We start from the raw sequence: 25,860 nt of genomic DNA on the forward strand, positions 1-25,860 counted from the left end.
CATTGTGAAAATAACGCTCAAGACGAGAACAGTAGTGCAAAGATTCCAAATAATATGATAACATTACTATATGTACATTTGGAAAAGCAAAATACTCTTGTTATTATATATTCTAATATGTCAGATCTTTTTGCCGCGCCTTTTATGACTAAGCTTCAGCAGTAAGTCACTGTATTAAGTACAAAACCCAAGAATCATATGACAGTCTTAAGCCTTGAGGTACTTAAAGCCATTCAATCACTATTCTTGTTCATTGCCGAGAATAGCAATTCTTCCATTAAGTCAGATCAACTTCTGATGCGAGTTAAAAGGGAGAAAAACAATAGCGCAGCAGACAAAAAGAAAAGAGCATCATCTTAAGGATATCCTAAATATAAAAAGGTCAACTTGTCATGTGAACAGTTCAATAAGAAGCCTCAAGATACTTTGAGTCATTAACAACCAACCAAGTATTGACCAATCAATACTCTCCTATGAAATAAACGATTGTGCTTACATAAAGCATTTACTTTGATGTGTTTGATTGATAGTTGGCTGTTTTGTTTTACAGCATATCAACCCTTTTAGGATAATTAATGGCGAATACGTATTATTTACTGTTACTGTTTTCCTACCTTTTCGGATTAATTAATGCAGAATATGGTAATTTTGAAAAAGAAAAATTTTATGCTTCAAGTTCTTTATATCTTCAAATATATTTCTGAACTTTTGAGACAAGCATTGACTATTCATATTATCTGGATTTGTTGAATTATTGTTATCATCTTGAGTGCTATTTCTTCAACATTTCAGTCAACTGTCGGACTCTACAATCTGTACAGAATTCCATTTATTTAATCAAGAGAGGGTAGCATGTCCTTGTCCCAACAGCAATCTACCTGCCATATCTAATACCATCAGAGAAAGACACCTACGATTTGCCGGTCATTGTCTGAGGAGCAAGCATGAATTGGTGAGTGATGTATTGCTATGGACTCCACGACACGGACGCGCAAGCAGAGGACGACCTAGATCCACGTACATCCAACAAATAGCACATGACGCCAACTGTGAACCTGAAGATCTGAGGCAACTGAAGGAAGACAGGAAACTCTGGAGAGGAAGAGTAACATTGGTCCGGGCAAGGATCCCGTCATGATGATGATAATGTTCCAACAGCCATGATTGGCTAGAAGTGCTAAGTAATTCGCAATTGTATTTTGAATGTCGCCTGTATTGAGGATTCAATCTTCAACCTCCATAAATTTTATAACTGAATGTTACCAAGTACTTTATCCTTGTGAACAATTCTTGTATGAATTTTAGGAGCCTTTAACTTATTTTGTTTTTTTCTACTTATCATTATCTCGCATTATTTATCACTATTATTATTATTATTTTTATTTTTATTATTATTTTTATTATTTTTATTTTTATTATTTTTATTTTTATTATTCCAGGTTAAGAATATTCAAAGATATAAACAACAACAATTTATAAAGTTTATTGAAAATTTGAATAAATTTTCAATATCAAGATTTCTATTCTATCTCCTTGTTGGATTTATTGAGCTTTTACATGAAATTATTATAGAAATATTTCTATAATAATTAATATTCATTTTGGGTTTATATTTTTCTATCTGTAAACCAAATATTACCCTTTCTGTTCAAATAAACATTGTGACAAATCTTGGTTATAAATAACTAATGACCTTGTCAGGTGAAGAAGGAACTTTGCATCATCTCACGAAGTCGTTAATTATTTATAACTAATCAACTAAGGCAACATTAAAAAAAAGTACTTTATATTTCGGCGTATGACATGCCCTTAAAGTTAAAAAATCATCTTTAAAAATCAATATTTCATAAGATACCGGGTATGCAATCTCGAGCCTAGACTAAACAAACATGGTTTCGTGATTTAGCAATCGTCTTATACAACCGATATATGATAAATTTAGTAAAATTTGCTCTAATTTTGTACAGCGTCTTATTTGATGGTCACGCTATATGCCGAAATATACGGTGTGTGTATATATATATATATATATATATATATATTGAAATCGACGGAAGTATCTATCATAGTAATAAGTAGATATATATATATATATATATTACTATCTATCTATCTATCTATCTGCATATATATATATATATATATATATATATATATATATATATATATATATATGCAGATAGATAGATAGTAATATATATATATATATCTACTTATTACTATGATAGATACTTCCGTCGATTTCAACATATGAGGTTCGCCACAGCAACTAAGCTGTACAAAAATAGATGTTTTATTTATAGTAGTGAAAGCTTCGTGTAGAGCCATCCATACTTTTTGAAACAACTGCTAATCTCGGTCGGTGCAACTGGTTGCCATGGACAGAGCAGACAGTAAACCTCAGGTTTTACATCAGAGTTTTCATTCTCTTAGATGCATGTCTTAACGAAGACTGAGGATGCATCTCTCTCAATGAATTAAACGCTTAAACGCACCCCCAGATATCAACCTGAAAGTATCTAGGTCCTGACATTTGATGGGAGTTGAGGTTGGCTTTCGATATGCAGATGACATAAACACCTGACCATCTAAGAACAATAATTTGTTATTATGTTCCCTTTCCATCGTGAATTGTATAGATGGACAGATAGAGTTCACATGGTCCAATACTATTTGAATATCTTCCTCGTGACGTTAGAGTATGAATGTGTTGTCCACATATCGCAGCCATTTTGTTGGTTTCAGTGCTGTTTATCTGAACACTATTTTCTCAAAGTATTCCAATCTATGGTCCCCCCTCGCCAAACTTTCACGAAAAACACTCGTCTAGCTGGAACCACTATCAATAATTTCCCTCACTCTTTATCTGTGCCAAAACCTAAACATAGATTCCATGAACAAAGCTACTGTGGAATTCTCTTCCGTTTGCCTGCTTTCCAGCTGACTACAATATGGTCGTCTTCAAGTCAAATGTAAACAAATTCTTGATGAGCTGTTCCCTTAAGCAATCCAATTTATCAAATTTCCACTACTAACGATTACTACTATATTGTCCCATTGACTACTCTATACTCACTAACCCTTATCCTTGAGTGGTCTCCATGCCTTGATAAGTGATGACTTCTATGTAAAAAAAGAAAAAAAGAAAAGAATTCCATATATACATTGGCCAATGGTGATCCCATTACCAAACCTTCTTCCAGCTGATATATATATCAGCTCCCACCACGAAGTATGTAGTTTCTACACAGAAGGTCAACATCTCCATTATATTGCCAATTGAGATGCGAGTGCATTCCTTTCATGAAGTATCTGAAGTCAACTCATCCTGCACCACAGTAAAAGTCGGAGTAAGGCATAAGCTTGTCCAAGACAGAATCTACAATAATGCAAATCTTCACTGGTGCTACTAGATCAGGCTGTCTGAAGATATTGGTTTCCTCAGACGAAATGCACCTAACATTGCTGCTTTGTGGTTTTTCTACTTCCTTTTTTGCAAAATTTAATTATGTTCTGCAAAACCAAAAACAAAAATAACAAACCCACCTTTTCCTCCTTTTTCTTTCTTCCCATTTCCCCTTTCCCTTTCTATCTCCCCCACTTACTGACTGGTTTCATAACTTAAAATGTACCAAACATTAATACTGTAACTCTTTTCCCTCGCCAATTGCAAAACTCATTCATGTTGTGCAGGACAGGGCACAAACGATAAAATCCACTATAAAACAACCAAACCAAACACTACAAACAAGTGATTAAACATACAAAAGCTTGAAGAATAAAAACCTTCTACATAATAACTGGATGCAACACGAATACTATTTAAAAAATAACTGGATGCAACACGAATACTATTTAAAAAATAACTGGATGCAACACGAATACTATTTAAAAAATAACTGGATGCAACACGAATACTATTTAAAAAATAACTGGATGCAACACGAATACTATTTAAAAAATAACTGGATGCAACACGAATAATATTTAAAAAATAACTGGATGCAACACGAATACTATTTAAAAAATAACTGGATGCAACACGAATACTATTTAAAAAATAACTGGATGCAACACGAATACTATTTAAAAAATAACTGGATGCAACACGAATACTATTTAAAAAATAACTGGATGCAACACGAATACTATTTAAAAAATAACTGGATGCAACACGAATACTATTTAAAAAATAACTGGATGCAACACGAATACTATTTAAAAAATAACTGGATGCAACATGAATACTATTTAAAAAATAACTGGATGCAATACGAATAATATTTAAAAAAATAACTGGATGCAACACGAATACTATTTAAAAAATAACTGGATGCAACACGAATACTATTTAAAAAATAACTGGATGCAACACGAATACTATTTAAAAAATAACTGGATGCAACACGAATACTATTTAAAAAATAACTGGATGCAACACGAATACTATTTAAAAAATAACTGGATGCAACACGAATACTATTTAAAAAATAACTGGATGCAACACGAATACTATTTAAAAAATAACTGGATGCAACACGAATACTATTTAAAAAATAACTGGATGCAACACGAATAATATTTAAAAAATAACTGGATGCAACATCAATACTATTTAAAAAATAACTGGATGCAACACGAATATTATTTAAAAAATAACTGGATGCAACACGAATACTATTTAAAAAATAACTGGATGCAACATCAATACTATTTAAAAAATAACTGGATGCAACACGAATATTATTTAAAAAATAACTGGATGCAACACGAATACTATTTAAAAAATAACTGGATGCAACACGAATACTATTTAAAAAATAACTGGATGCAACATCAATACTATTTAAAAAATAACTGGATGCAACATCAATACTATTTTAAAAATAACTGGATGCAACACGAATATTATTTAAAAAATAACTGGATGCAACACGAATACTATTTAAAAAATAACTGGATGCAACATCAATACTATTTAAAAAATAACTGGATGCAACACGAATACTATTTAAAACATAACTGGATGCAACACGAATACTATTTAAAAAATAACTGGATGCAACACGAATACTATTTAAAAAATAACTGGATGCAACACGAATACTATTTAAAAAATAACTGGATGCAACACGAATAATATTTAAAAAATAACTGGATGCAACATCAATACTATTTAAAAAATAACTGGATGCAACACGAATATTATTTAAAAAATAACTGGATGCAACACGAATACTATTTAAAAAATAACTGGATGCAACATCAATACTATTTAAAAAATAACTGGATGCAACACGAATATTATTTAAAAAATAACTGGATGCAACACGAATACTATTTAAAAAATAACTGGATGCAACACGAATACTATTTAAAAAATAACTGGATGCAACATCAATACTATTTAAAAAATAACTGGATGCAACATCAATACTATTTTAAAAATAACTGGATGCAACACGAATATTATTTAAAAAATAACTGGATGCAACACGAATACTATTTAAAAAATAACTGGATGCAACATCAATACTATTTAAAAAATAACTGGATGCAACACGAATACTATTTAAAACATAACTGGATGCAACACGAATACTATTTAAAAAATAACTGGATGCAACACGAATACTATTTAAAAAATAACTGGATGCAACACGAATACTATTTAAAAAATAACTGGATGCAACACGAATAATATTTAAAAAATAACTGGATGCAACACGAATACTATTTAAAAAATAACTGGATGCAACACGAATACTATTTAAAAAATAACTGGATGCAACACGAATACTATTTAAAAAATAACTGGATGCAACACGAATACTATTTAAAAAATAACTGGATGCAACATCAATACTATTTAAAAAATAACTGGATGCAACACGAATATTATTTAAAAAATAACTGGATGCAACACGAATACTATTTAAAAAATAACTGGATGCAACATCAATACTATTTAAAAAATAACTGGATGCAACACGAATATTATTTAAAAAATAACTGGATGCAACACGAATACTATTTAAAAAATAACTGGATGCAACACGAATACTATTTAAAAAATAACTGGATGCAACATCAATACTATTTAAAAAATAACTGGATGCAACATCAATACTATTTTAAAAATAACTGGATGCAACACGAATATTATTTAAAAAATAACTGGATGCAACACGAATACTATTTAAAAAATAACTGGATGCAACATCAATACTATTTAAAAAATAACTGGATGCAACACGAATATTATTTAAAAAATAACTGGATGCAACATGAATAATATTTAAAAAATAACTGGATGCAACACGAATACTATTTAAAAAGATAACTGGATGCAACACGAATACTATTTAAAAAATAACTGGATGCAACACGAATACTATTTAAAAAATAACTGGATGCAACACGAATACTATTTAAAAAATAACTGGATGCAACACGAATACTATTTAAAAAATAACTGGATGCAACACGAATACTATTTAAAAAATAACTGGATGCAACACGAATAATATTTAAAAAATAACTGGATGCAACACGAATACTATTTAAAAAATAACTGGATGCAACACGAATACTATTTAAAAAATAACTGGATGCAACACGAATACTATTTAAAAAATAACTGGATGCAACACGAATACTATTTAAAAAATAACTGGATGCAACACGAATACTATTTAAAAAATAACTGGATGCAACACGAATACTATTTAAAAAATAACTGGATGCAACACGAATACTATTTAAAAAATAACTGGATGCAACATGAATACTATTTAAAAAATAACTGGATGCAACACGAATACTATTTAAAAAATAACTGGATGCAACACGAATACTATTTAAAAAATAACTGGATGCAACACGAATACTATTTAAAAAATAACTGGATGCAACACGAATACTATTTAAAAAATAACTGGATGCAACACGAATAATATTTAAAAAATAACTGGATGCAACACGAATACTATTTAAAAAATAACTGGATGCAACACGAATACTATTTAAAAAATAACTGGATGCAACACGAATACTATTTAAAAAATAACTGGATGCAACACGAATACTATTTAAAAAATAACTGGATGCAACACGAATACTATTTAAAAAATAACTGGATGCAACACGAATACTATTTAAAAAATAACTGGATGCAACACGAATACTATTTAAAAAATAACTGGATGCAACATGAATACTATTTAAAAAATAACTGGATGCAATACGAATAATATTTAAAAAAATAACTGGATGCAACACGAATACTATTTAAAAAATAACTGGATGCAACACGAATACTATTTAAAAAATAACTGGATGCAACACGAATACTATTTAAAAAATAACTGGATGCAACACGAATACTATTTAAAAAATAACTGGATGCAACACGAATACTATTTAAAAAATAACTGGATGCAACACGAATACTATTTAAAAAATAACTGGATGCAACACGAATACTATTTAAAAAATAACTGGATGCAACACGAATACTATTTAAAAAATAACTGGATGCAACACGAATAATATTTAAAAAATAACTGGATGCAACATCAATACTATTTAAAAAATAACTGGATGCAACACGAATATTATTTAAAAAATAACTGGATGCAACACGAATACTATTTAAAAAATAACTGGATGCAACACGAATACTATTTAAAAAATAACTGGATGCAACATGAATACTATTTAAAAAATAACTGGATTCGGCATTAAATAACCCGAAAAGGGTTGATATGCCGTAAAACAATCAAACCAACCCAAACAAAACAAATTTTCAAGTATTTATTTATGTAGTTTAGTTTTGTTGTTTTAATTTATGGCATAGCAACCTTTTTGGATTATTTAACCACCAAATCCAGTAATTTCTTTTTTTTAATTTTATGTTTCAAGTTCTTTATGTCTTCATTCATGAACTTTGGTTTTATTGTTTTGTTTTACGGCATATCAAACCTTTTTGGGTTATTTAATGCCAAATCCAATAATTTTGTTAAAAAATTCTATGCTTCAAGTTCTTTATAACTTCATATATTTATTCATGGAGTTTGGTTTGGTTGTTTTGTAGAGGAAAATTATTGTTTTTGTTTTTATTTTTGACTTTGCAGAACATGATAGAGTTTTTCAAAGGGAAAGGAAAAAATATAATGGCAATATTTGGTGCACTTTAGGTCAGGAAGCTAGTACCTTCAGACAGCCTGATCAGGTAGAACCAGAGTGTTTGATTGAAGTCCAGTAACATTTTGTTGGAATTTTTCCCTTTGAAGTTTTTTATTTATTTTTTTATACTAATGAGTTATCAATAATCAAAGTCTAAAGGCCACTCGAGGATATGGTCAATGAGTTTGTCAGTTGGACGATGAACAACACCCAGGGAGGATTAGACACAATGGATGAAATGGACAGAATTTGATTATTTACAAGGACAGTTCAACAAAAATTTGTTAACACTAAACTCAAAACAACCATGTTATAGTTAGCTAGGAAGCAGTCCCCTCATATTGTGTTCCAGATGAGAAATTTTGACAAAAACCTATATTCATCGGAATTCTGTTTAATTTTAAGGTACCCAGAGGAAAGTAAGGAAAATTTTTGATTTGTATCTAAACGAGTTTATGCTGTGAATATTTATTACGGGGATAACCAGAGATCACAGCTCAGTCGATCACTTCTCTTGCCATGAAAATAATGCTAAGTTAGAGAAAGGTTAGTAATGTCTCTTTTGTAAGAAAGGGCTTTATTCTTAAAAAAGCAATTTTGGAAAAAGAGAATCATTGGCAAATGAATTATTTTGCTTTTATTTCGTTATTTTGGTTCTTACAGCAAAAATTAAATTCGTGCAAAACCATGTGATACTTTATAAGAACAAGCACAACCTAGATAAAAATAGCAGTGAAAGGGAAGTAACCCATTTCCCTTTTTATCTTTTCTGATCAAAATAGCATTTTGGAAAGCAGAGTTATCTGCTCATATGTTCACTAGCCGAAAATGGGAAAAACATTTAAAATTAACATTCTCTTACAGGCTGCAATTAAACACATCCTCATTTTATAGTCTTTGTTTATTTTCTTTTATAAAAGATTTTGCAGAAGAACAATGGTTATCAACAGCAATGAACAAAACTAGGATGTTGAACTTTTTTGATGATGCTATGGGCTATCATGATTAAGTACAAGCTTTAGAACTATTAGGTTTATATATTCTATATACAGTAGGACCCCGAGGTACAGCATTAAAAATCAGCAACAAAATACAGTACAGTATATAATACACATGCATATAATCAAATAACATTATATTAATAAATAACACCATAAGGCTGGGTTAATACCTTAACTAGGGTCCGGAAAAACATTGTATTCCACATCATAACCTTAAAAAAAACGTATCCTAGGGCCACCGTATGTCGGGGTACTTCTATATCATGATAACTTTTCACAATGATGATATTGGTTTATATAGAGATGATGGTTTGGAAGTAGAGAGGACATTCTCAATCACTAATAGCTATGGATAAAGATACATTACCTGAAGTAACTAAACTGAAAATCTCTCTATATAAAACTCAATCCCTGTGTGTGTGTGTGTGAGAGAGAGAGAGAGAGAGAGAGAGAGAGAGAGAGAGAGAGAGAGAGAGATGTTTGTGTATTCACCACAGAAAGAAAGGTTAGAGAATCTCCATAAAATATAAACCTGTATTCTTATGTAAGACATTATGGGAAGACAATCGAAATGTTTTTGTATTTCAAAGTACCCCAATAAATTTTGAGGGCATAACTCTTTTAAAGTTTTAAATACATCCTATTCTTATAAAATTTAAATCATATGTAAAACATTTTCTGCAAAAGACAATGGAAGTGGTTTAAATTTCTAAATGCTCCTCTAATCTAAGTGAGCTATGGGGAGTGAACCACCTTTAAAACTTTAAATGTATTCTATTTTTTATGAAATTTATATTATATGCATAAAATTCTCGAAGGAAAATAATGGAAATGATCCTAAATCTCTGTTATTATCTATGTACCAAATGTCCATATGACACACTTCTAAGTGACTCATGAGGGCAGAAGCCATTTACAACTTCAAATATGTATATCCGATTTTAATGAAATTTAAACCATATGTGTAAGACACTAACTCAAACAGATTTCCAACGTTTTGACTTCTTCTGACTAACAGTGATACATATTTAGCAAGAAAAACGAGAGACGTGGAACAGTAAAAACAAAGAAAGTAATGAGCATAGTGAACAAGTATATATATCTCATATAAGATATATATATCTCATATAAGATATATATCTCATATAAGATATATATCTCATATAAGTATATATATCTCATATAAGATATATATATATAAGAAAGTAATGAGCATAGTGAACAAGTATATATATCTCATATAAGATATATATTCTAAACATCTTGCTTGGGTTCTCGTTTATATAACTAATACTAACAGGTGCTCGGCTCCGCGAGTCATTCTTATTGGTTGAATTCAGATTTCAGTAACCAATCAAAATTAAGTAATTTACAGAAATTGTTTAGCTTCTGCTGCTGCTATGAATAAGTTTGTTGAAACTAAGAAAAAACAAATGCAAAATTTTCAACTGCATAACATTATTTTTAAGAAAAAATTATCCCCTCTTAACTTGGATTTTTAAAAAAAATTTCCATAGGGTTTGACTTGAGGATGCATATTTCACAATTAACAAGAGATTATTTCTGTAAATCTTCAATTACCAGAAACAATTTTTAGCTTGATACTATTTAACTGTCTTTTTCTGTGTGTTTTTCTTTAAATTTCAGTGTATTTGGTAACATGGATTTGCTATGATTACCGATGTCAAGTTGTTCATGGGTCTTAAGCTGCATTGCATTTTAAGAACTTTTTTTTGAAAATTCAGAATTCTATGGAACAATTGAAAATTATTTGAATTCATTACCTTCCATATGCGAACCGTCTGTCTTTATCATGGTAGCCAAATGTATCCCATAATCGCAAAGAGACGCATGCACCATCTACTTCTATCCAAGATCGTTCCAAAACCTGAAACATAAGAGATATTTGTAAATTAAAACGTCAATGGAAATAAGCTTTGCATGAATCGCACAACTATATCCTGTAATAATCTAAAAGAATTGCTAAAGAAAGGAAAACTAGGCTGTAGTGCTTTTGTATAGAAAGTGACCAATGTTAGGGAAATAATTGTTTAACTAAGATATGCATCATTTTTTCAGATGAGAATTTGGGATGCTGAAACTAATTCAACTTAGGAATTGTACTTTTTATTTAAAAACAAAACAGTTGTCACAATTTTCTTTTCCCGACTCTTTATCTGTGCCTAAATCAAAACGTAGATTCCATGAACAAAGCTTCTTTCTTAGAAGTGCATGACTGTGGAACTCTCTTCTGTTTACCTGTTTCCCACCTGACTACAACTTGGCTGTCTTCAAGTCCAACATAAACAAATTCCTGATGAACTGCCCCCTTAAGTAAGACATTTTATCAAATCTCCAATACTAATGATTACTACGATACTATCCCATTGATTACTGTACATGCAATAACCCTTATTCCCGAGTGACTTCCGGGCCTTGATAAGTGGTGACCTCCATGTAAAAAAAAAAAAAAAAAATTCTCATTCCTATGCAATCATCATCGCGTTTTCAACATTTTTAAATAAAAGTGCAATTTCTGTAAGTAGCTTTGGTTTTAGTGTCTCAAATTTTTTTTAGTGAAACTGAGTTATTTCCCTTATATTAGTAACTTTCTATACAAAAGCATCAAACAACTCATTATATTGGTGATTTTTTTAGAGGCAGCAGACATTAAATTAAAATAAATCACAAAAAATATTTTTTATTATACAAATATGTGGTTTATGCCAAAGACTAATTTTAAGCATTTATAGTTTAAATACAATTTTGAAGATATGATCCCACAGCTCACACATATATGGCGTAATCTAGAGGTCCAATTTTCACAAGCTCTACACATTAAATTTCGGCAATAACACATCAAATGTTGTCTTCCAAGTGGTCTATTGTGTTTGGTTTATCAGTGTAGAAATAGATCTTTACATATCCCCAAAGGAAATAATCTAATGGGGTTAAATCGCGCAAAGTATCCAGTCACAAGTTATTTTGGGAAATTATTTGTTCATTAAATCTTTCTCTCAGTAAATTTTGTATCATTTATAATTTGCAAACACTGCTTAAGTGTGATGATGAATTGCCAAACCAAGTTGAGCTCAAAATAACCGATAGTTGCCAAATCTGCAATTAAAGAAAATAAAGTTGTCAATTTCAAGTAAGCCACCTAAAAAAAAAAAAACACCCTACATATTTATTTAAGTGACCTACACCGTTGGGTATAGGTTGCCACAAGTTGATACAGTGGAGAAAGAAATTAAATAGTAATAATAATAGTCAGTTGCCAAAAGTCATTTTTTGTTTTCGAGCAATATATCTTCAAGTGAAGATATCCTTGCTCTGTGTCTAGTTGAGAGGAGCAGGAGAGAGACTGTCTTTCTTTATTGGTGTTTACACTGTAAATCTCTAAAGGTCTCTGGATGGAGTCCTTAAAAGGCCTGATCGAAATTAACATACTCACTAGGGTTGCTTTCTACAAGAGGAAAGAAATGTCAACATTTATGATTGCTACAATATTCATCAAAAGGATTAGCAGGGAGACTCGACGTTTCCCGAGATTGAATGATGATCAGTGAATGATTCACATCCCCATATTGTTATTGTCATCGAAATTGGTGACAGCGTCCATTTTTCAATCACATCAATTAATTACCTGTGTACTGGGGCGAAGCTACACATGCCTCTCTACATTAAATCCACAATACATTGTAGTTTACCACTGTAGAAAACCTACTGTTGATTTTATAAAATTATTTTTTACTAGCAATTCCGCCCGGCTTTGCTCGGGCCCTTTGTTCTGCTCATAACTTTATGTGCATATGTATATATTAAAAAGTGTGAATATGTACAGTAATGCCTTTCTATATTATAGGCTTCCTTAACTGCCATAGAGAAAAGTTAGCAGAGACCGCAGACGTCAATTCTTTTTTAAACTTTGACCCCAATTTTGACCCCTTAACATTTATTGTTTTGGGCTCAAATTAAATTAAAATGTTTGACCCATGTCCAAGTAACCTGCATCTAAAATTTCAAGTGTTTAGATCCAAAATTGGCGCAGGAGTTTGGTAAAGTCTGCAAAGGTACACTCTGTAAACTTTGACCTCTTGCCAGCCAAATTTTCGCCCAAAAAACTGATTAAAAAGCTTACTGCATGTCTGAATAACCTTTATGTAAAATTTCAAATGTTTAGACCTAAAATTGGCTTAATAGTTTGCTAGAGACCGCAAAGGTCACATCTTTTGAACTCTGACTCCTTGGAAGCCAAATTTTCAGCAAAAAAATTATTAAAAAGATTGCACTATTTCTGAATACCCTTTATGTAAAATTTCAAATGTTTAGACCAGAAATTTCCTGAGTAATTTGGTAGACATTGCAGAGGTCAATTTCTTAAACTTTGACCCCTATTATGACCCCCTTAACATTTATTATTTTGGATCTCAAATCAAATTATAAAGTTAGATCAATGTCTAAGTAACCTATATCAAAAATTTCAAGTGTTTAGACCCAAAATTGTCGGAGGAGTTGAACTTTGACCTCTTAACAGCAAAATTTCTGGCCAAAAACCGATTAAAATGATTTTTTCAAATCTCAATACCTCTTATGTCAAATCTCGAGTCTGTAGACTGAAAATTGACAGAATTATTTGGTAGGGAAGTGTACACAGACAGACAAACAGACAGACATTTTCACTTTATAGATATATAGATATATATAACGGCTTGAATTAGTTTAAAATGCAAAAGTCAAGTATCATAGTGTAATTGTGCTTTAAACAAAAACAGCCATATCAAACGCACCCCTATCATATCAAAGAACCTACTGTTGATTTTATATGTCTGGCCTTTCTGCTTGTGCGGTGGTAATGGTTTGAATTTAAGTTTAAAATGAAAAAGTCTAGTATCATGGTTCAACTGTGCTTTAAACAGAAACATTCATTTAGAATGCGCCCCTGTCATATCAAAGAACCTACTGTTGATTTTATATGCTAGGTTTTCTGCTTGTGTGGTAATAAAACTTGTCAAATGCACTTGTGATGTTATGCTGTATAAGGTGTTAACTTTGGTCAAAATCGCCTGTTCCTTCTTTCATCAGATTTTTTTTTTTCGATTATTGATATTTATTGAAGATATTCCAATAAAAAAAAACCTATCTAAGAACACTGCCAGATACATAAAGTACATTTGAGTGAAACTTCATAAAAATCGGCCCAGTTGTTACAGAGTCCATTGGGAACGAACTCGCACACATACACAGAAAAAGTTGGTTTTTTATAATAGTAGAGAAAAATGAGTTTTTTTATTTTTAAAGTAAAATATAAAATAATGTTTGTTTTTTTTAAAGTAAAATATAAAATAATGTTTTTTTTTGGTTTTGTATCATTCTATCATTTCTATCCATGGCAGAATTTCCCTGAACTTACTCCATTTACACTTAATTCATGCAATTACACAAGCACCTTCTCCTTCCTGTGCTCCAATAACCAGTCCTCTGAACAACCTTGCAATACAAGTATACTTTATCCACATCCATTTCTATTGTATTACACGTCTTTCAAACAAATATTCGTTTCTCCATATCCAAGTTCTCATCCATCTTTATTGTATTACTAGCGAGGGTTACCCGGCATTGCCTGGGTGTTTGTAAGGTGTGTGTGGAAACTCTGGGGGTGGGTTAAAAAAAAAAAAAGTAAGTATGAGGATCGAACCCGAACCGTTGAGGCAAAGTTGTAAATTAAAGTGTGAAAAAAAAAAACGTGTGACGTTAACCATTGCCCCACCGAGAGATGCTAACGGAAACACGTTTGAATTTATTTAATTACTTGGATTTAGCAGGTGCCCGTTTTAATGAGGTCAAGTTTGACTGCGGGATGGTACCGAACGCTTTTTTTTTCCCCCAAGATGTTATAGGAAAAAGACTAACCCACATGCAGCGAGCGACAAATATTTAATATTTATCTTCCCAAAATCAAGCAAATTAAATAGACAGGCGAGCTTCATTGTTAACTGTGAGATATTACGATTTATATGTGATATAAAAAGTTTTAAAAAGTTGTAAAGCGAGCGACCGCTTCTCTGAAAAAAGCCTTTTGCTGACATACAGAAAAAGCGAACACACATACATACATTTTCGCTTTTATATATATAGACTACTACTTGTACAAAAACTAATTATCTGCTCTCAACCTACCAGTACTTCCACTGCACTTCTTATGTGCAAAATGCTTACAAGTTCCACAAAAAAATTGGGTGGTAGCAACATGGTGGGGTTAGAGTTATGCCATTCTGATTCCTAGCATGGCGGACAAGTTTGGCACCAAGTACTATTGGCCAGAGCGTGGTAGGATGTAACAGCCTTCCCAGAAAGCTTCCCATAACATGGACACACCTCCCCAGCAAGCAATAGTAATATAACAGATTGAGATCTTGCGATGGGAAGACTCCGGTATGTTAGCTAGTTTAGCTATGCAGTTCGGATAGCTAAACTAAAAAGAAACAAAGTGTAGTATCTGTTTTAATGATATTACACTTCTTTCTTTGTCCTCTAGACTGATATAATTTTCATTTTTGTTCCAATCCAGAGTGCTCATTTTTGGGGAGCTAGATTTTCCCCACACTAAAAACTGATCTTGTGTCTTACTCTGTCCTCATAGGCAAGCAAGGAAATAGAAACAAGACTCTGATGAAAATTCTGGAGGTGTTGGCATTGGGATCTGTTGTCCTCTTCACTTTCCATAGCATTCCATTCATTCAAACAAACAAAAATAAATAAATTCCGGTTCAGCATTTAATTTTTTTCTGTTTTAACGCAAGTCATTTATTACCAGTTGCTTTCGAAACAATGCCTGCTTCTTGTTGTTTCGAACTGTTTATTTCATTTGCCATGAGATTAATAAAACCCTGCTGTCTTGACACCAGCTTAAAAGTTTCGCGTTGCCACTGTGGGGCCATACGTCCATCTCACCTGATCGCGTTTTCCTTTCCTCTTCATTACACGCCGGCTGTAGGCAGACATTTTTTGTTTTGACTTTACAGGTCCATCTTTTTCTTGACACGCCCTTTGATTCTGCCGACCACGTAGTGTCCTTTTTTTCTCTTTTTCTTGTTATGCAGCTCGCACACGCTTCCTAATTTACATATGTGTTTTTTTCGGCTACTGCTGCTTATATCTTTGCAAGCCAGCTATCTTACAGCTGCTGCTGATATTTTCTTACATGCTTATACATGCTCTGTTACACAATTTTTTTGTTTGTTCAAGACCAAACTTTCCCCGACTTCATATGCAACTGTCAAGCATTACTACTCTCAGTGTTAACGAATAGCTGCAACCAATGAGGAAGAATCCATGCAGAATAGACCATCCTGAGGCACGATCTTCATGAACAGAATCTGATTCGTTTAACAAGCACAACAAAAAAAAACAAAAATAAATAAAAATAAACAAATACTTAATGATCAAACAAAGGACGGTTTAAAAGGAAAACATAAAAAGTATAAATTTTTAATTTAAAAAAAAAAAAAAAAAAAACTCACCTCACGGTCAGTGCGGTAATGATCAATTGCCCAGACAGTAGCAACATGAGTCTTGACCAATTGGCTGAGGCAGTACTTGACCCCACATGCCCACGCACAGATTAGACAGGTCTTACCCACTCCTGGATCTCCAACAATTACACACTTGACAAATTCGGCTAAACTGTTCTGCTTGACCATCTTGGATGACTGTGGTCAGGGCACATGGGATAGAGCCACTGTTTGACACATCTGAAAGGAAAGATGACCACTCTTCAGATAAAGGAGACAAATATGGTTGCATAATGGAATTAGGTTAATGATACGATAATCACAGAAGTTTAGAGGTCAGCAAAATATAGCATATCATCACGTTTCTGGATTTTTGAGATGAGGATTGATTATTTGTATTATTTGGATTCTTTGACTACTGTTCTCATCTTGAGTGTTATTTGTACAACGTTTCGGTTGATATGACCTTCTTCAGCTATATCGTTCAATTACCACCTTGTTGTATGCAGGTACTTGTAAAACTAGCATAGTGATACTATTAAATGTTGAGACAATATGTTGAACAAAGATGGCGGAAGTAAATCAAATTGGCGAAGAATCAACGCAGTCACAATTTCGAGTGTTGAGTAATTCTTAATAAGAAAGATGGCGGTGAAGAATCAATGCAGTCACGATTCAATTGTTTCAAGACGGAGGTTGACAGCGAACTGAATTGAATCCCAAACTCGATATTTTTCTTCTTCTCTACAGTAGTCAGCCATTTTTTATCTTCGACTTTATTCATCCATCTTTTTCTTGACACGTACTTTGATTCTGCCAACCACGTAGTGTCCTATAAATTGAAGGCTTCTCATTGGTTGATTGTCCTAACCGTAAGTTATAAGTAAGATCATCGAAATCGTTGGGGTCATATCCTCATTATAAACAAAAAACATTTTAACAAATACAACACTGCAGCGATAGGACAGAGGTTGGAGTTGGCCGATATGTAACGTTACATGGCATTATACTTTTAGTAATTCATAAAAATAAAACTGGAAATAAATAAATAAAAATCCAGGTCGGCATTTTTTTTCTTTTTTTAACAAAAGCTTTCATTACCGTTACTCTCCTGTCTCGATGCCACTTCAAATGTTTCTCACTGCCACATGTCCATCTAGTCTGACTTGCGTTTCTCCTTCCTCTGACCGCATGCTGGTCACAGCTGGCCCATTCTTTTCCTCAACTTTACACGTCCATTCCTTTCGACCACCTTGCTTCTCAGACCACGTGGTGCATTTTTCTCTTTCTTGTCACACCAACTCACGCACAATTCCTAATTTGCATATGTGCTTTTTTTGGCTACTGCTGCTAATCTCTTCACAAGCCATCCATGCTTTGCTGCGGCTGATATCTTCCCACATGCTCATATGTACTATTTTACAGATAGGATGTATTAGAGATTCTTTTTTGGATTTTGTTTAAGAGTGAGAGACTAGTGGTAGATGCTCCAACGAACTACAAGCCCTTGTATCTCCTCGATGGAAATACACCTGACAAACCCAACAAGCAGCAAAATCCCACCCCTACACCGTACAAATCCCTAGATGTAAGAAAGCCTTCTACTTTAATAGTTTCTTCCCTAGGACTGTCAGAGTTTGGAATTCCCTTCCGAGTCCCTGCTTCCTTGACTGTACTGACATGCAAAAGTTTAAGTGTAATGTAAACAAATATCTTGCTGCTCAACTCCCTACACAGCACCCCTACAAATTATTTCCCAGATAGTAACCCCCTACATCAAAGTGGCACTGTGCCTTGTTTGCAGTGTAAACGCAATAAAAAATAAAAATAAAAATAAATAAAAAAGATGGACTAGCTTAGATGTGGCAACAACACTTCATACATGAACAAAGATGTTTCCCTTTTTTTTTCAACCATTTCTCCCATATCCGCCTCTTAGTTTCTATCGTACGGAACTATGCGTTCATTTATTCAAATATTGTTTACTTGAAAGGTTAAGTGGTTTCCTATCTTTTTCCATGTCCGGGTTAATTTTGGAGTATATGCAGTGCCGGGTTAAAAGTGCATTTTATGAAATATTATTTTAATCTTTCAGCGGACAGAATCTTATACTAAGTACTTTTAACGTATAGTTTTTGTTGTTTATTTTTATTTACAAAGGTGTCATCACATATCAAAGCCAAAAGGCCACTCGAGGATAAAGATTACGTGAGTATCAGCTGGACGGTGAGATAACATGATGATTGGTAATGATGGTGGAGATTAGTTCGAATTTCATTATTTGAGAAGCCAGTCCTACAAAAATTTGTTTACATTGGACTTGAAAATGACCGTGTTGTAGTCAGCTCGAAAGCAACCCAGCGGCAACATGTTCCACAGATGGGCAATTCTTGGGAAGAGATTTTGATCATGGAAGTTTCGTTTAGTTTTAGGAAGAGAGAGAGATGGGGGGGGGACAAAGGGAAACTATCGATAATGGGTGTAGCTAGATGAGTCTTTGTTGTGAATATTTTACAGGAAGGGGGGGGGACCATGGATTGAAGTTTAAAAAACATGTTTTTCTTACTTAGGTTTATCCCCAAACAAGGCATATTGTTATCGATACGTAAGAGGCTACTGTGACAGGGATCAGATTTATAGAGGCAACCTGGGTGGGGAGTTGGGCGGCAAGATGTTTGTTCACATTACATTTATATTTCTGCATGTTGATGCTGTCAAGGGAGCAGAGAGATAATGCCAAAGGCAAGCAATTCAAGGAAAGAAACTATTAGAATAGAAAATTTTTCTGCACCTAAAGATCTTTACAGTGAAGGGGTGGCATTTTGCTACTAGTTAGGTTGGTTGGGGGTGTTCGTGCTGAGAGAGTGCAAGTGCAGTAAGCTCGTTGGAGCACATTGTGGAAATACTTGTAAAACAAATACAGGGATGCAATATTGCAGCGATGATGCGATTGGAGTTGGAGTTGGAGCTTGGCAGTCAATGCAAGATCTATTATATTAGAAATATTTTGTTGCATCTTGTTCAGCTCAGATATGGCAATAATACTCTTTGCATAAGCGAATGGTGGCTTTATAAAAGTGAGAAGTTTTCTAGCCCAGTAGGGGAAGCCTACCTTCTTTGCAGCAAAAGTGGTAGGAAAGAATAAGAAGAGAAATCTGAAGTGCACAATTTTTGCGCAGTTGCAAGAAATGTAGGGGATGAGACAATATTAAAGATTTAAGTTAAAATCAATTTAGTATTACGCTTCTCATCTTAAGAACAACATAGAAAGCAATAGAGTCGTCATACAGGGCTTTGAAGACAAATTTATCTTTAATTGACCTTTGACAGCTAAATATTTTCGTTTACTAGTCCAAATAGAAAAGTTACTCGCCAAACTCATATGATTTTTGGAATATGACATCTTCGTTCCGTGACGAACACATACATCATAAAGATTTTTTTGTATTTTTTTTTTTTTTAAGGTATAAACATTCAAATTTCTTCAGGTGTTTTTTTTTTAAAACAGCCTTCGTGTAAAAAAAAAAAAAAAAAAAAAAAAAAAAAAGCGTATATTGTTCAATTAAACCTCATATTGTTTTAAATAATTTGACTCTGCTCGTTTTATTAAAAACAAGTTGTAGTTTGATATGCATTGATTGACATATCAATGAAGCTTCTCCCTTCCCCCTCCCCTCCCCAGGAAAATGTGACAAAAAAGACTAAAGTTGAAAGGGCAGAGTCGAGTTCTTGGAACAGAACAGGTCGAAATGGAGAAAGTCGTACGAACGCTGACAACAATCCCCCGCCCTTTTTTTTTTTTTTAATTACACAAATAAAGGTTGAAAAGACTTTTTTTTTTTTCACTCAATGAGCTTTGGAAGATTGTTGGTAAAAAATCACAATTTCCAAAAGATAAGCATTTTATTATTTCTAGTCGCCACTTGGAAAAATCACTTGCAAATGCGACTGTTTCACACGTAAAGTTCTCTTATGCAAACGGAAGTTAGAGAAGCAAAGCTGATTATTTCAGTAATTGCACACATTTTAAACGTGTTCTTCTCAAGATTCCAAGCGTAATACTAAATAGATTTTGGACGAAATATGGACTAACGACCCCAAAAGCCGACAGACTCAAAAGGAGACACATTTCAATTGACACCAGTTGCAGTTGACTGCCAACGCACATACCATTTGTAAACAAACATACACAACCTGAGTTGTTTGCTTTATTCGTTAATTTTAAATATTAAGGAAAGATTTAAAGAAAGGTGGGGGGGGGTATGTTGTTTTTTTTTAACTCAAAATAATTCTTCATTTATTAATTTAAAAAAAAAAAAAAAAAGTCAATTTTCACGACGTGCCCCAGCGTATTAACGTCGTGAAAATTGAACCTCCCCATGTCAAGAACGGCTTTCGGAATACCCTCCTCCAACCTTGAAAGCCGTTCATGCCATGGAGAGGTTGGGGACGGGGTTAATTCAAAAGCCGTTCTTAACATGGTAACGTTGGGGTGTTTATAATACGCCGGGGCAGCGGGGCACGTCGAAAAAATTGACCAAAAAAGATTTGTATAAAATATTTATCGCCTATACACAACTTTTCATCGTATTATGTTCAAGCCGCTAAACTGCAGTTTTACTCTAGCCTTTATATCTAAGTGACCATGGCTGGGTCTCACATTAAAACGACCTTGTATCATATTCTACCCGAGTGCGTGTTAGTCGGGGTGGGAGGAGGGCGTTAAATACCAACACAAGTGAAATACTATTGATCTTATCATCAGGCTTTAGGTCTAGACAGGTACAGATTTGTTAATATTGACTCTATTTTTTTTTTTTTTTTTTTTTTTACCTGTTGTCGGAATTGCAGCATCACCCAAGAACGGACACTCAGTCAAGGAGAGGGGAGAGGAGGGAAAATGCCACATTGCTTTTATATAATACAAGCGGGGGTATCCGGCGTTGCCCGGGTGTGTCAAGGTGGTGTAGTAAGGAACCCCGAAACAACAGAGGTGTTTAAAAAAACGTCGTAGTGGAGGGGGTATCAAAACAACAGTAGGCAGCCCAGGTGGAGAGAGGTGTTAAAAAATGTGGTAGTAGGCAGGCAGGCTCGAACTCGTAACGCAAAGGAGGAAAAGAAGGTGAAAAATAAAAAACGTAACGTCTTAACTGATGCGTCCATGGCAAAAACGGAAGTCACAAGCATTGAAATTAAAGGTAGTCAATCGAAAGGAGACAATGACTAGCAAAAATAACGACAAAAAATGTGACTCTCCTTGTAGAAAACTACCCAGTTGAGGATGAAGGAATTACTGTTTTTGGCCAATTTTTTTTTATATTTGTCGTCCGAGACGCGAGCTTCAAAATGATACTGATCTCATCAGGATCCGCCGTGTGTTGAAAGTTTTTGGCAGACATACATACGCACACACACACACGCGCACACACACACACACACACACACACACACACACATATATTTTGCCTTTTATATTATAGATATAGACTAACTGACTTTGCCGGCTCGCTATCGCTTTGCAAATTTCCCAACTATAAATACTTGAACAATTAATTAAAAATAGCTAAAATATTTCATTAATAACTTTGTTGTAAACTCGAAACAAAATCTTTTCATCTATTCACATTTTGTATTAACATTTTGGTCTATTCTGAGACAGATTTATTTCTCTTTTAAACATAATCGTAAAGAAATGAAAAGAAAGAAGAAATTAAGTTGCTTTTCATTTGCAATTACGAAATAGATCGCAACTTGTTGAAAATCAAGTCGATCACTTTAAATAAAAGAACATTCGGACACGAATCTATATAAATAAAACAGTGTATATATGTATGTATGTATGTATGTATTATGTATGTGTATGTGTGTGTTTCTGTATGTAAATATTTAACCGATAAACTCTTAAACTACTGGTCACATAACACTAAAATTAACAGGAAATATTAATCTAACACCAAGGATGGTTTATAATGAGTAAAATCTTTGTTTGGATGGATGAATAACGTGTACAGAAATATGTCGGCAAATTCAAATACAAAATGTCCATTTAAACTTGCCGACATATTTCTATTACTTTTGCGCATGTGCAAATTCAATCATAGCTTGCAGTGGTTTAATTTTTAATCTTTCTTATCTACCTGTCGATAGTTCAAACGGCAGGGAATGCTGCTGGAGCACTAAATGTTTTGGTTTTGATTCTAGCTGATGGCATCAAAATCATTTTTTTTTTAACTTTTGAAATCAGTACCAATATAATGTTTGTTCAACATAATGTCTCAATACTTATCAGTGTTAATATATATATGTCAGTTCAAAAAATTGACCAAATAAGTGCTAATAAGTGCTAATATATATGTCAGTTCAACATAATGTCTCAATACTTATCAGTGCTAATATATATATGTCAGTTCAAAAAATTGACCAAATAAGTGCTAATAAGTGCTAATATATATATGTCAGTTCAACATAATGTCTCAATACTTATCAGTGCTAATAAATATATGTCAGTTCAAAAAATTGACCAAATAAGTGCTAATAAGTGCTAATATATATATGTCAGTTCAACATAATGTCTCAATACTTATCAGTGCTAATAAATATATGTCAGTTCAAAAAATTGACCAAATAAGTGCTAATAAGTGCTAATATATATATGTCAGTTCAACATAATGTCTCAATACTTATCAGTGCTAATAAATATATGTCAGTTCAAAAAATTGACCAAATAAGTGCTAATAAGTGCTAATATATATATGTCAGTTCAACATAATGTCTCAATACTTATCAGTGCTAATATATATATGTCAGTTCAAAAAATTGACCAAATAAGTGCTAATAAGTGCTAATATATATATGTCAGTTCAACATAATGTCTCAATACTTATCAGTGCTAATATATATATGTCAGGTCATGTCATATGCTACTGGTACCATGTAACCCAGTACTACCTGCCTCATGGTTGGGTCACCGGTGACTAAACTGGTTCTCCCACCAGACTTGTTTGGTGAGGAGGGTGGCTAGTCTCCCTGAAGGATTAAAAACAAGACCTTCCAAATCGCGAATGAACCCCTTTTTGGGGTCAACGGCCAATTAGCACCATGTGTGTTTGTGTGTATATATGTGTGTGTTGGAGTGGAGAGGGCTCCCGTAAGCCGTGGTGAAGGCAACCTTTCTAGGAGAAGCAAATCTCTGATTTAAAAAACCATAAAGTAGGAGACCAGTACCCGCATTAAGCTGGTCTGCAGTTTAACTTGTTGCTGGCTATCTTGCTCTTGCTTCTTGCTGGATCTCAACATTTTGAACTGAGAGAGAGACATAGCTGTCGTACAAAGCTAAGACTCTGTAAAATCATCTGTGTACAGATACTCCCTCAGGCATTTGTCTATTAAAATGGTCCTGTGGCGATGGAAGTCATTTTTGGGCTCATGGACTTTAAGTGTCTGAGGGAGTGGCACTCGACTGACAAGACGTTGCAATCTATTATATATTATATATATTATATATATATATATATATATAATATTCAATAGAGAATTGGCTTTATAATTATAATTACATTTCTGCATATTGGTACTGTTAAGGGAACAGGGAGGGAATGCCAATATGTCGACAAGTTGAAATACAAAATGTTCATTTCAACTTGCTGACATATTTCTATTATTTTTGCACATGCGCAAATTCATTCACAGCTTGAAGTGGTTTAATTTTAAATCTTTCTTATCTAGTAGGGAACGCAGCTGGAGTATTAATAAATACGAAATCTACACAAATTAAAATATATTTATTTTACGCTCTGGCAAAACAGTGCAAGGCCGGGCACTCCCACACCGCTAGTGTTATATATTTGTCTAGAAACTAAAACAACATTGCGAAACAGAACTATGTATTAAATTCAAATCAAAACAATCATTAAATAAAAAAGCAATAATCAATAAAACGATAATAATAAAATAATTAATTAATAAAACGACCTTTTTCAAAAGCAATATGCTAATTAACTGATATTGCATATGCATAGGCAATATATAAAAAAGATGCCGCATCTATTATGTAAAGTTGAATTAACTTGAAATTGGATTTTTTTTGTTTTATTTTACAAGAGTCACCACTTATCAAGGCCCGGAGGCCACTCAAGGGCAAGGGTCAATGAGCATACAGTAGGGACAACATCGCAGCAATCGACAGTAGTGGAAACCTGGTAAATTGGATTACTCAAGGGGGGGGCAGCTCATGAAGAATTTGTTTACGTTGGACTTGAAGATGACCAAATTGTAGTCAGCTGGGAAGCAGGTAACTAAGCCCAATTCGCCTCTGTTTTGTTGCAGGTATGGATGGGAAGAGCACCCTGATGATGCTGTTGGTGCTCATCATGGTGGGAGCATGGGAGCACAGCGAGTTCACCATATTTAAGAAGAGTAGCGAAGTGGTAATCACGAGGTCCAAGTGGTTGATCTCCTTGATGATAGACCTGCAACCGTATGGGTTGTTGGTGCAGCGGTTGAGAAGGAAGATATCCCAATTAATGAACCTTGGAGCTCAAGTGATCCAGAAGTACGCACACCATCGAGGGTATGTACGACTACTGGCCTCCTGAACAAAGGAGACCCATCTAATGGAAGAACAATGGAGAGAGGTGAGTTTGTTCATGGAATCTACGTTAGGCACAGATAAAAAGTGGGGGAAATTATTGATAGTTGTTTCAGATAGACGAGTGTTTTGATTTGATTGTTAGTGCAAGAAAACAGAACAACTTGCGTTTATTCATTTCGAAATCTAGTGAGAAATGTCCTTTTCTTCTCCCTACTATTTCTTTCTCACAGAAGAGACATTGTTAGTCTTTCTCTGTTCCATCATTATTTTAATGGCAAGTGCTCGACTGAGCTTTCTTGGCCTTTGGGACAAGATCAAAGTGTAGTATCTGTCCCGGCAGATGCTGCACTTAAGATAATTTGTACCAGTCAATGGAGGGGAAACCCTCTATACTGGGACAATTATTATTTTTTGGTAACCAGAGTGACCCCTTTTAGGGGAGCTGGTTTTTACCTCACATTAAAAACGGCCTTGTGCCTAATTTGCTCAGTGGGGGAGCAAATAAATACCATCTGTTCTTCAGATGCTGCACTTCTATTTCTTGTTCTCTTTCGGTGGAGGAGAAATC

At 33.5% G+C, this 25,860-nt stretch overlaps 1 protein-coding gene and 1 long non-coding RNA gene across 2 annotated transcripts in view; one reads left to right on the plus strand and one right to left on the minus strand.

Moving 5' to 3' along the window:
- The window catches only part of LOC145246058 (rho-related BTB domain-containing protein 1-like), a 160,268-nt gene that overhangs the window by 67,182 nt on the left and 67,226 nt on the right, over positions 1-25,860 (minus strand). Inside the window, exons 2-3 of the mRNA XM_080107899.1 lie at positions 16,712-16,942; positions 10,973-11,076 (exon numbers count right to left, since the gene is read on the minus strand). Of these exons, the coding sequence (XP_079964025.1) occupies positions 10,973-11,076; positions 16,712-16,891 (284 nt within the window). The 5' untranslated portion in view covers positions 16,892-16,942. The remainder of the gene's footprint in view (positions 1-10,972; positions 11,077-16,711; positions 16,943-25,860) is intronic.
- Positions 1-25,860, plus strand: part of LOC145246059 (uncharacterized) — an 80,851-nt gene that overhangs the window by 37,188 nt on the left and 17,803 nt on the right. The window contains exon 2 of the long non-coding RNA XR_013863070.1: positions 25,028-25,335. This is a non-coding gene — a long non-coding RNA (uncharacterized LOC145246059). The remainder of the gene's footprint in view (positions 1-25,027; positions 25,336-25,860) is intronic.

Source organism: Euprymna scolopes, chromosome 23 (genome assembly GCF_053919585.1).
Source record: "Euprymna scolopes isolate OS-2025 chromosome 23, ASM5391958v1, whole genome shotgun sequence".
NCBI lineage: Eukaryota > Metazoa > Mollusca > Cephalopoda > Sepiida > Sepiolidae > Euprymna > Euprymna scolopes.